The sequence below is a fragment of the Fringilla coelebs genome (assembly GCF_963513975.1).
Source record: "Fringilla coelebs genome assembly, chromosome: 5".
In the NCBI taxonomy this organism is placed as follows: domain Eukaryota; kingdom Metazoa; phylum Chordata; class Aves; order Passeriformes; family Fringillidae; genus Fringilla; species Fringilla coelebs.
In genome coordinates, this window is record NC_140033.1 from 59,456,695 (window position 1) to 59,468,746 (window position 12,052).

The 12,052-nt window shown below is 38.4% G+C and overlaps 1 protein-coding gene across 4 annotated transcripts in view; it reads right to left on the reverse strand.

Moving 5' to 3' along the window:
* Positions 1–12,052, reverse strand: part of BRAF (B-Raf proto-oncogene, serine/threonine kinase) — a gene marked incomplete at its 3' end in the record, with an annotated part of 83,508 nt that overhangs the window by 12,156 nt on the left and 59,300 nt on the right. For 2 of the 4 annotated variants that reach the window (XM_084206419.1, XM_084206418.1), the window contains 8 exons: positions 11,535–11,652; positions 10,784–10,868; positions 9,202–9,378; positions 8,003–8,049; positions 7,312–7,430; positions 6,417–6,548; positions 3,615–3,749; positions 2,605–2,758 (listed from right to left, as the gene is read on the reverse strand). In XM_084206419.1, the coding sequence (XP_084062545.1) occupies positions 2,605–2,758; positions 3,615–3,749; positions 6,417–6,548; positions 7,312–7,430; positions 8,003–8,049; positions 9,202–9,378; positions 10,784–10,868; positions 11,535–11,652 (967 nt within the window). Of the gene's footprint in view, positions 1–2,584; positions 2,759–3,614; positions 3,750–6,416; positions 6,549–7,311; positions 7,431–8,002; positions 8,050–9,201; positions 9,379–10,783; positions 10,869–11,534; positions 11,653–12,052 lie in introns of those variants that run through there. The other 2 variants (XM_084206420.1, XM_084206421.1) reach the window with 2 other exon arrangements.

The following is a 12,052-nucleotide window of genomic DNA, read 5'->3' on the forward strand; positions in this document are numbered from 1 at the left end:
ATCCACCAGGTAAGTAAAAATTTGGAACATGTTGAAGGTACTGATATGTAGGGAAGTAAAATAAAAAGGAATCACACCTAGTATAAATTACTCCTCCAGAAGAACCTAGGATCCTAGAGGCATGTTTTCTGAACCAACAGGTGTCTGTTTCTAAACAACATAGCTGAGTTACACCTTTGAGAACTCTGACCTAAATCCAAAAGCGTAGTTAGGCACCTTCATCCCACAGATACTTCCAAATCTCATTGAAGCAGCAATTAGAACTTACAGAAATGAGACCTCTAAATGCCTCTCTGTCAGATAAAGTTAATGATCCACAAAACAGCCTCCTTTTAGGCTTCATAAGGTGTTTAGTGAGAAGCTAAAATCACATTATGGCCATGGAACCCAAAATGCTCAGTAAGAACAGGTGACACAGGAAGAATGCACTGACCATACAGCAGGAAATGGGGCCAAATGTGTCTAAGGATGGCAACACTTTTCCCCCATAATTGTAGCTCTGATAGCACAGATGAACAATCCTAACAACAAGAAGGACAACACTACACCAAGGAATAACTGGTTTGAACTGATCTGGCAGACCTGAACAAGAATAAGTCTGGGCAGGGCAAAGGGGATGGTTCTGCACTCTCTGCAACTCCCTGTGTGGGTAGGACCTTTCTGTGTGGGATGTCCCATTTCTAGATTCTGCAGGAGACAGCAGCATCCTCTTGCTCTGTCCTGAATGCCACACCCCACAGCTTTGGAAGCATTCCTCATCACTGCTAGAACAGATACATAAAATAAAGAATGAAAGAGGAAAACAACACTTCAGTCCTGTTTTCATTTTAAGACAAGCCTGTCAAAATGAGGTGAAGCTACCAGGAAGATGGGAAACAGATTTATCTAAAACAACATTTGTCCTCTGTAACTATTTCCATAGAGAGAGATTTCAACAGCTAAATTTTCTTGATTAAGAAAAAGAGAAAAGTTAGTTCCCAAACTATTCGAACAGCAGAAGCCAAAAAGACCACTATAATCCATCCAGAAAATGTTTTTACAATGTGTATATCTCTTCAAGCTCCCTAAATCTGCTTCCCATTTTAAAAGGCTCCGTTGCCAGACAGCAGTAAACCAAAACATTTTGGAATTCCTGACCTACTTCAAAAATGTACTACTAGCAACAGGCAAGCTTCTCCATGAGTATGTAAATCAGAAGCCACTAAGAACACACCCCTGGCTCTTGAAGTCCTAACAAGAGCAGCAACAGCTTGTTTCCAATGCAGAGTAATCTGTGAAAATTAACAGCTCAGCAGTTCAAACCAAGTAAAACCACATAACTCATCTCAAAACATACAAGAACACTGTCTGTACATCTTTTTTTCATATCTGACATTAAAGATTGATATAACCTAAACCACTACTCTGGTGCACTTGTTCTAGAGCAATGCTCTAGAGGAAAATACAGTCTCCAAAGTGAGGAGGATTTTGGTAAGGTGTCTAACTTTCTCAGTTAGATTCCAACTGATTCACTTCTGCCTAGTCAAATAGCAGCTTTTCCATGCAAGTGAAAAAATTAATTTGTTACTCAAGAGAAGCACGTTCAGTGTATTCTTAACAATATTAGAGTAATTAACACTTTTCATCTTACCAAAATTTGTAGTATAACACTGATTTCCATGAACAGAACTGCTTTTTCAAATCTTCTTTTTCTATTATGGGTGTTAGCAGCGTTTTTTTCTCTTAAAGCACTTGGTCATGCTTGAGATTTAAAATGTTTTTATAAATTTTGAAATCCATACTAATTGAAGGATACAGGCACCATTACCAGTAATAGCCTTGCAGCTTGGCAAAAGCATGTTCAGAATTTCTTCTGTGTTGCATTGTAACAGAACATTTGGAGATGGTGTAAACTATATCAGGTCAGAATATTTAGAGAAAAATGTTACATAAAAAACCCCATTCACCACTCTTCTGTAGGAGAAATGTTCCCTAAACAGTACTAACTTAAACTTCCACTTTCAAGATATGAGTCACATGTTATTCAGGGCTTTCTTTGGATTCTGTGTTGTATCTGCTCACTTCTGCTGACCACAATAAAGTTTGGACTGTGTTCAGCCTTGAAGCTAAGTTTATCTTTCCAAGTGTTTCCCATATGAATAGCCTAACTAAATGAAGAATCTAAAGCTTCTCGCTCAAATATAATGACCTTAAATGAAGTAAAAAACCCCCAGAAAACCCCCAAAACAACAGACAACCACAGCTTGACGAGATTCAAATCAAATACACTCCTGAGTAACTAATTCCAACCAATAAACTAGGCAAAAATGACACCCGATGACCTTATCAAGATTTTTGCTTGTTTTGAAGTCACTTTTCCCATGTCTCTTACGTGACATTACAGTTCTTCTTGTGCCAGCTGTTCCCAGGGCACTAGTCACCAACACAGACTGTGCTGGGAACACTCAGTGCCCAGTGGTAGGAAGTGAGCCTTTGTTCCCTCAGTAACCCTTAGGACCGGAGCTGGTAAGAACTGAGAACAAACACTTGGCACTCACAGGACACCAGCACACAGACACACAGGCACATGCTTTCACATTTGGGTTCAGTGCACTGGAAACCCACCGTATCCCCCTGCCTGGATGGGTGTTTTTGGAGAAGCACAAGCATATAGACTAAAATCCTCTGTCTGGAAGCCAGCCCGGTTCAACGAGGGCTCAGATGCACTGCGGTGAATTTTTGGCAATGACCGGGCCAGAAGCTCAATGGAGGCAAGAATCTAAAACATAGAAAATACATGATCAAACTTGCTGTTCCAAAGCTGTGACTCTCTCTTAAAACCAAAGGCAAAATATTAATTAACTACAGAAAAATATTTAAATACATCTTAAAAAAAGGATTTTTAAAATATAGCTTACTGCTCTGCACTCTTAATGTTTATATCCGAAGGAAGCTGAAAAAAACAGTTGAGGAATTTCCCCCTTTTTAAGGGCACACTGATTCCCTCTAAGCACAGTGAAAACACTTGCTTTTTATTGGACTCCTTGTCTATGCCCTAGTAACTGTACCTGCCATTGCTGCAAACAAATCCAGCTCTGCCAGCGTTTTGCTTAATAACATTTACCAAGAAGTCAACAGGGGGAGCTCCTTATCTTTTGAAAACGACTTGGTTACATTCAAAACAGGAAAAAAAAAATCAGATTTTTGCCCTCCTCCCCCTCAAGCTTTTTGAACCCAAACCTTCCTCAGCAGACACGATGAAATCAAGCTCTGTGCCAAAACTATCTGTTTCCCTTCTTGAAGCTTGGGGGAGAGCAAGGAGGGCAGCGTAAACATTTCTGAGTACGTTTACCAAGTACTAATTTGTGTGCCTAACTGTAGCTATTACTTTCATTATCTCCCAGCTGAAACTTTCTCCAACATGTAAATACTTTTCCAAATACACAGGTCATTTTAATACCTGTGTTTTGAAATGAAAATGAGCATTTCTAATTAAACAGAACTAACCAGGTACTGAACCAGGTCTCTTATGATACCCTGCCATAGCACTAATCAAAAAAAAATTGGAACTGGCCAGTGAGTTCACAACTTTGAATTGTAAAGTCTGTTGAGAACTAAAGAGGAGCATTTCTCACCTGTGGAAAAAGGGGTCTCTCATCTCTTTTCTTTTTTAAGCATTCTGCCATCAGTCTCTTCATAGCTTTGGGACAGTTGCTCCGTACTTTGCTGAGGTCTGGAGATAGGTATCCTCGTCCCACCATGAAAATTATCTTTATTTAAGGGGAAAAAAGATGAAAGAGGAAGAAGCTTGAATTGATAAAATAAAGGTGAACATTTTGCTAGACTATTTTGGTTGCAGCAACAAGCTTTCTGCTCCCAGGAAACATTATCTGATATTGAAATTGACAAATTTCTTAGAGTAATGCTTGCTAACCTATTCAGTACAGAGAAAAAAAATTAGATCTTTCCTCCTCCTCAGAGAGATTTCTGTGGAACTTGAACACTAGTAAGTGGTTACCATTTATAGCAATAACCATCTAAGGAATGGTTCTTCAGTGTCAAAAACTGACAAAAACAAGAACAAGCAACTCTGTGGCAGGAACAGAATGTCTAAAAATAAAAATTCTGTAAAAAGAAATATTCTGCTTTATATTACAAATCAACAACAACTTTACATTGAAAGGTATTTTAAGAAACACAGGGACTTTGGACATTAAAACACTTCACCTTCTGAGAACTGATTCCGTCACAGACTTTTCCAACACATAAGCTTATTCTTGACATCTGACCACCACCCCCACTCTCACAAAAAAAAAAAAAAAAAGGAAATAAACACCTCAAAAGAAAAAGAGAAACTTCCTCTTCTCTGTAGAAGAGGAGATAGACAGGCTTGGTATTTTTACAGTAATTCTTTCAACATGGGAGGCTTCTATTTCCCCTAAGGACAAAACTTCAGCATAAAACAAGTAAACTGATAGGAAGCAGGAAAACAAAACAAATATGGTTAATCATCTCTTGTATATATAAAAACCCATCAAACATCATCATGTCAGGCCAAGGTCATTTGCAATGTGGTTTGAATACTGCAGTAGCACTAACACTAAAAAGCACTTCCAAACCAGCTAATCACAGATCCATTCATGCTGCAGCAGTAATCACTGCCTTTTCTGAGAACTCAGACAACCCAGCAGGTTTATCACACCTTCTCTCTAATGAAGTGTAACCATTTCATATCTTGACACTGTGAAAAAAACCCCAAAAAAACCCCAGCAGAAAACCCTCACATCTCAAGCATGCCATACATGTTATTTATACTAACACAATCCTAGTCCTTTTTTAACTCTGCTTCAGTCACATCTGTGTTGGCATCACGGAAGAACAGAAAACTCCCATATGGTTCCTTTAGAAATCCCCATGTGCTGAGCAGGATTTTGTAGTACAAAATTGTGCGCTGCATCCCTTACCTCTGCTGCAATCAGACTTCCCATTATCTAGCAGTTGGTATTTTTTAAATAATAGCGCAAGTTGAAATTATTCAAAATTCATTAGTCTTTATGTTTCAAATAATTTCTTTACAAATAATATAGGGGCTAATCTTTTATTTTAGACTAGAGAAAAGACAGTATCACTACAAGAACAGTCTAGAAAAATCTGTTGAAGTGAGAGAAACACTCTGAGGTATAACAAGAATGACACTTTGTTCACTAAGAATCTTGGTTGGGTCATAGTAGCTGATGTAAATGCACCAGAGATTGAGGAATATTTGCAACTTTTCATATAATAGACAAGGAGTGACAAAACTCAAGACATCAGATCACATATGTTGGCTTTTTAAAATTTGTTTCAGCACTTAAAATTTGCATTTTAAAATTTGTTTCAGCACTTCATTGTAAGCACCCACATCAGTGGGTTCATCTTTGAGACTTCAAAAGGTAAAAGCTAAACAAGGCCAAATACTGTTTTTAGAAGGCTGGATCCACCTGGCCAGGAATCCAGACATTAAAGGCAAAACCTAAATGATAAAAAAGAAAAAGAAAACTAAAAAGGAGTCACTCCAAATTTGATGAATTGGGATGAAGTGTTCTGGCAGATAGGGAAGCAGCCTTATAAAATGGCATTCACAGATGAACGTTGCTATGGTTTCAGTTGTCAAGTACTGACAGTGAAAAAACAAGGGATGAGGACACAGAAGCAACAAATACATCACTGCTCAGAAACAGAATAGTTTACATCAAAGATCTTGATGCACAGATGCTATTTTCAGGTTAGACAGAAATAATGAATCAGGTATGCCTTCCCAAATGTGCCTGTCCCGTGGAGATGTATTACAGTGTGTGGGATCATTAAGATTTATGGAATATTTGTTCACAATTAAGTAATCTTCTTTTGGATGCCCAGACTCTGGGAAGCTGTATTGTCCAACAAGCAGGATTTGAGAAATGCTGATATCTTGCAATTCAGTTAGATGGTGCATGCTCTCTCAAAGTTGAAACGAATATAAAACACTCGGTGAGATGACTGCTCTTCTGTTTTGTCAGTCCTGTAGCTGCACTATTTATTATTCACTGCAACTGGAGGGGTGGGGGGAATGAGAAGAATAACTGAACACACATATGGGAGATCATTTTGCCTTTGCAGAACTATTCTAAACTAGATTACTATTAAGTAATCTGCTCTCTCGCTAATAAGTATCCTGGCAACCAGTCAGGAAACTGAAAATCTGTATTTAAAATAAAAAGAACACAAAAAAATACCTCAAGAGAATTAAGTAAATTGTTGCTATGTGGCTAAGGCAGATCTAGAAAATGCGGAAATGTCATCTTACAGCATGAGAATCAGAAACATCAAACACACAGAACATCAGAAAGCTGACCACCCAAGTCTGAATCAATCTCTGTTTCAGAACACACTTGACTGAAGTCAGTGCCTCCCCTTACCTGGTCCCTGTTGTTGATGTTGGAGTATGGCAACTGTCCAGTCATCAATTCATAGAGAACAATCCCAAATGCATACACATCCGACTGAAAACTATATGGGTTTTTATCTTGCATCCTAATAACTTCTGGTGCCTGTATCAGAAAAGACAAGAATTAGTTTTTATTTCTCTCTGCTGTGCTGCACCTCACCTACCAGGAACAAAACATGGACTTGTCCAGGGTACAGGTGCAAGGCCCACTCTTGCCTTCAGGTGTTACTGGGTCCTAATATAGAGTGGATGCTGACATGAATCTTAAAACTCCTTGCTTCATTTCAGCTTGGTGATCCCTTTTATTCCTCTCTGATAGAGCAAAATTACCTTGGCCAAGCTGAGAATGTATTTTGAAACAAGAATTCTAATCACACTGAAAATAATGCCAGCTAACAGAGCTTTGAGCTTTTCCACGGAGAAAAAGAGGAAGTGGAGCTGCACAGGAGATTGCAATATGAAGCAACTCTTCTTGAATCTTTAAAACTTAAGAGCATCTTACTTTTTCCTGAGCTAGTTCCTCTACTGTTTTGCAGGATGTTTTGCAAGGCTTTTCTCACCTTCTCCTCAACTCTAGATTAATTATACATAATTAATTAATTATAATAATTAATTACTGATTCATTTTCCTTAGCCACTATTTTCATTTCAGTATAAACCTCAGAATAAAAGATGGAGACACTAAAGTTCTTCTGCTGACTACTGGAAAACACATGCTTAAAGAAGAATTGAAAAACATTCATTTACTACTTCATATTATTATGCTTGTCTTTTATATGTCAGTGTGCCAGAGGGATAGGAGCAGGAAGTTTGGCCAAAGGTAAATGAATTTGTTAAAACAAGCTCACTACTTCCCCCTTGCTTACCATCCATAGAATGGAACCAGATAACTGTTCAAACTGTTGGGATCCACTCCATCGTGATTTCACTGTAGCTAGACCAAAATCACCTATTTTTACTGTGAGGTCTTCATGAAGAAAAATATCTAAGGGGGGAATGTTAAAGGAAAACAGACAAGCAGTGCTGGTCCTGTCCTAAAAGAACAATGAACAGCTACCAATTTGCAACATCAACGTGACAGTTTTAACCATTCAGCATCACTGAAGAAGGCTGCCACATCACACAGGTTTTAAGCAGCCAGCATGGTGAATTATGGTAGGTAAGGGTTATGTAAGTAATGTTCAGCAGTGACTGGGTCACTGCTGAACAGACCATGGCCAGGTGGCTTTCATGAAGTGCCAAGTATGAGAAAAGCTGAAAATGTTCCATGAGCCAACTCACATAATTATTCATTACATGAAGAAACCAAAGGATGCAAAAAAATCTTTGTGATACCAACTAAAACTCCCTATGCTATTGCAATTGAATCAAAAGACAGAAAGCATCTCCTGTTTTGCTATTAGTGATGTTACCCCTTCTCAGTGAAACTTCTATTTGGCAAATATTCACACATGAACAGCTTTCCATATCAGTAAGTTAATTTCTGGCAGAAAAAAACAAAAACCAAAAACCAGGAATGCTTTCACCTTCCAAAATTACATCTCTGGGAAAGGATACTATTACTCTTGAGGTCTCTGTGGATGATTGACTTGGCATGCAAATAACTGAAAAGGAATATCAGAGATTAGGTGGGTTAGATAATACTTCACCAATCAACAACTCAAAATTCACTGTACTACTGAAACAAATTATGTTGACATTCAAACTGCACATTTATGCAGGCAGTAAAACTTCCATTGCCCATGACAGTTTCTGCAATATTCACAGCAAAAAATAAAATAAAGCTTAGACTTCCAGCTCAAATCTGATGCTACTGCTGAATAACAATTACGCTCCAAATTCTGCTTTTCAATTCTAACTCAATATCCACAGTAAAAAGAACTCCACTAATTTTTTTCATGTAATTCTGTGCTGAAATTTCTGCCTCCCAGCCTTAATGGGGACCATCAAGACTTTGTGAGTTAGTCACAGCTTTAGCTAAGGTGTTTTCTAAATTGCAGGATCTAAATGTGCTTTCCAGTCTCAATGTGTACTCGGGTACACTGACTGCTTTTTAGTAGAGGAGTGGAAAAAAGATCCCCTGATTGCAGCCTGGATAAACAGATGGCAGGGAACACAGAGGAAAGCACTTGCCCCACAGCAGATACAGCCTGAATTAGTCTCCCATGGCTCTTTGTTTAGTCAATGAGATTGGCACAAAACTGCTGGAAAAGCCCCAATTTGTGTCTCTGCTTTGAATCGTGTTCACAAAACAGCTTCTGCATCTCCCCTACCTACAGATGGAGCCTGGGGAGATGCACAGGCTAACAGAAGGCTAAGGCTGGTCCCTGCAAACACCTCCACGCCTCTTGACTGAAAATGTAATGGAATACTGAGTAGAAAAAATGGCACAATGAACTGCAATCATCATAGTGGTTTTTCAGCTGAAGTGCAATTTCTCTGGTCTTAAAGCAGTGTTCTGATTTTGACACACAATATTTGGCTAGTTTGGTAGATTCTAACTCAATGGCCCTCTATGGGAGTAAGGATTATTTACAATCCTTAGAACAAAATAGGGATGTTCTCTTCAGATGGTGAAACCTGTTATTCAGAGAGCTCTGATACTTTCACCAAATGCTTTGATGATTGAGACAGGACCTTGGGCTCAGCAAATTGAGCAGAGAGCTGGCCTTATTTGCCAATGTCAGCCAGAGTGTGAAGGGGATAAGTAAACATTGCCCCAGTGCTCCTTTGCAGACAAGTAATTCAATACTTACTCCATGCCTTGTGCAGTCTGTCGTGCAATATCAATTAGCTTGATCATTTCAAATTTGGTCTCAATGATGTGTAGATGGTGATATAAACTGGACCCTTCACACCATTGTGTAACAATAGCCAACTGGGGTTTTGTTGAATAACCCATGAAAAGCAGGATATTCACATGTCGTGTTTTCCTGTTTACAAAAACGTAAGAATCAGGAGGAAATCAGGTCAACAAATCAGGAAAACTCAGGCAGATCTACCACAGTCTACATATATACTTCCAAACAGAAGGTGTTGGGTCAATCTTAACTTTTACTATGATAACCTCTTGCTAGGTTAATTTAATGAATTATTCCTCAAGTCAGCCTTTCTCATCAAACTAACATGCAATGACTACTCTGGGGTAACTGAAAAATGCCAGAGCTCTTTTATGTTTTCTTTTATTAAAAAATTAACATGGGATGCCAGAGTGTGAGCCTTTGTCCTTGCAGCAATGTGGGCTTAGGACAGTGCTATGCTATGTGACTGTGCCTTTTTCACGTTCAAGAATTTGTCAAGTGATGCTGAGAGTAACTGCTGAAGAAACAAAAAATAAGCAGCTTCTTGCAAATCCTACCACAAAGTTAAGTAATGATGAATTCTAATGGAGAAAGCACAACAATAAGTAAATCTGCCTTGTCTGCTCAAAGGATAGAACAAGTGACTACGTATCAAACAGGCTGGGCTCCATTAAAGGGACTACCAGCAGAAAACTGGACCAAGATGTTTGATTTCATTGAGTTCTATCAAAATTCTTTCAAGAAAATGAAGAGATATCCAAAGTAGCACACCCCAGAAAACCTCTACTTCCACGACTATGAGCTTAGTGTTTTTGGAACTAACATTTCCCTAGGGCTGACCTTTCCTTTTCTCCTTGTAGCTTATTTGGGATGTTTCCACAGCATAGATGCCCAGGTCAACCCATCAGGTTTCCAGGGACAAAAACCTTCTTGCTATTTTGTTTCTTAAAACACAATTATGCTCGACACTGCTCCAGATTGTACTTTGATGTAATGTTTCTTCACAATATATATTCTCTCATGTCATGCTGATGGATCTTTGTTTAAGAGCTGAACCCAAAACAAATACCTCCTCTGAGGTAGTATAAGCAATAGACATGGGAAAAAGAAATAATGAAATGACTTTATAAGAATTATATTTAAAAAAAATCAGAAAAATTAATGTTACTGAACAGAAACTATTAAACAACAGATAATATGGGCAGGACTGTAGCTGAAAAACCATTAGTCATGTTCTCCTTCAATTGCAAAATGTTAATGGAGGAAAGAAAGGCCTACAGCTCACACTTAGGCTTGACTGTGCCCTCGGGATAGTACATTGGCAAAAAGTAGTTCTGAGAGTTTGGACATACAACATAGGTATGCAGACTAACACATACAATGGGTACAAAGAAATATTTTTAAATGGTTATTTTCTCTGCTTAAGTATCATTACATAGGAGTGAGACCAATGTGTTCCAATGGAGATCTAAAAATTCAGTGATTAATGAAGCACAAATCTACACACATTATTTTATGCCATAAAAAATATTCTTACCTGAGCACTCCTACTTCATTTTTGAAAGCCTGTAACTGTTGAGGTGTGGGTGCCGTAACATTCAACATTTTCACTGCCACATCACCTTTAAAACAGAAATTTGTAGTAAGTGCCATTGATATTCCTCTCTTGAGAGAATGCTGTACAGAGCATCAGAATTTTTGGGATACACAGTTTTTTTAGCTTACACGAAAAAAATCACTACAATTTTAAAGTAAGTCAATATTCAGTATAATGTAGAAATACTATCCTTACGTTACTCTGAGAAATCACAGCCAGGCCAAAGCTATTAAAAACACCCATCTGAAATCCTCATTCATCAAGAGGCATACTTCTGCCTTGCTAATGTTTCATCTTTACCTTAATCATTTCTCAGTTCAGATGAACATGCAAGAGTTGAGTTTCCAAGCAATATGAAGTTCTTACACTAGTTATTTAGCACACTACTTATTAATTTAAAACCCCTATTTACTGCCCTTCACTGCAGGTCTCCCCTTATGTCCACATCTCTCTTGCTCAGTGGAGCCCAGAACTGGGCCCAGCTTTCCAGGTATGGCATCACCAGTGCCAAGGAGAAGGATTGCCTCTCTCAACCTGCTGGCAATGCCTAGAGCATGGGCACGCTGCTGGCTCAGCCTGGTGCCCAGCAGAACCCCAGGTGTGTTTCTGGGAAGCTGCTGTCCAGCTGGGTGTACCCTGGTAGGCACTGTGACCTCCTCAAGAACAGCTGTTCGCCATCATGGCCACATACCATGCCACTTTCCTTTGTAGACTGTTCCAAATGATCCAGATCCTATCCTTTGTCCAACTGTGATCTGTCCATCTGGTATCTCCCAATCATCACTTGAATCCCGTCGACCAAGAGTTTTCTTTATATACGTGCAAAAACAATAAAAAAGAAGAAAACAAGTGCATTAATGTCTCTGAAAACAGCTCCTTCATTAAAAAATTCTCACCATCAATAACATCCTAAAAAAATGTTCTTTTTCAGATGTTGTCTTTTGACTTCTCAACTTACACAAAACCTTAGGACACAGGTATGCCCAATTATGACCTGGCGTGAAACATTTGCAACAGCATTCTGGCAGTGTTAAAACCAGAAGATATTAAAAAATGCTTACTAAAAAGAAGGTAGTATTTGATTTTAAATTGTTAATTGTAATACTAAACTGAATTTTTAAAAAAGTGGATGTTTTTAAGTTTTCATGTATTGTTACATAAAAATTTGCTATATACATTTGTTACTTTCAAAGTTTATGAATCATGGTG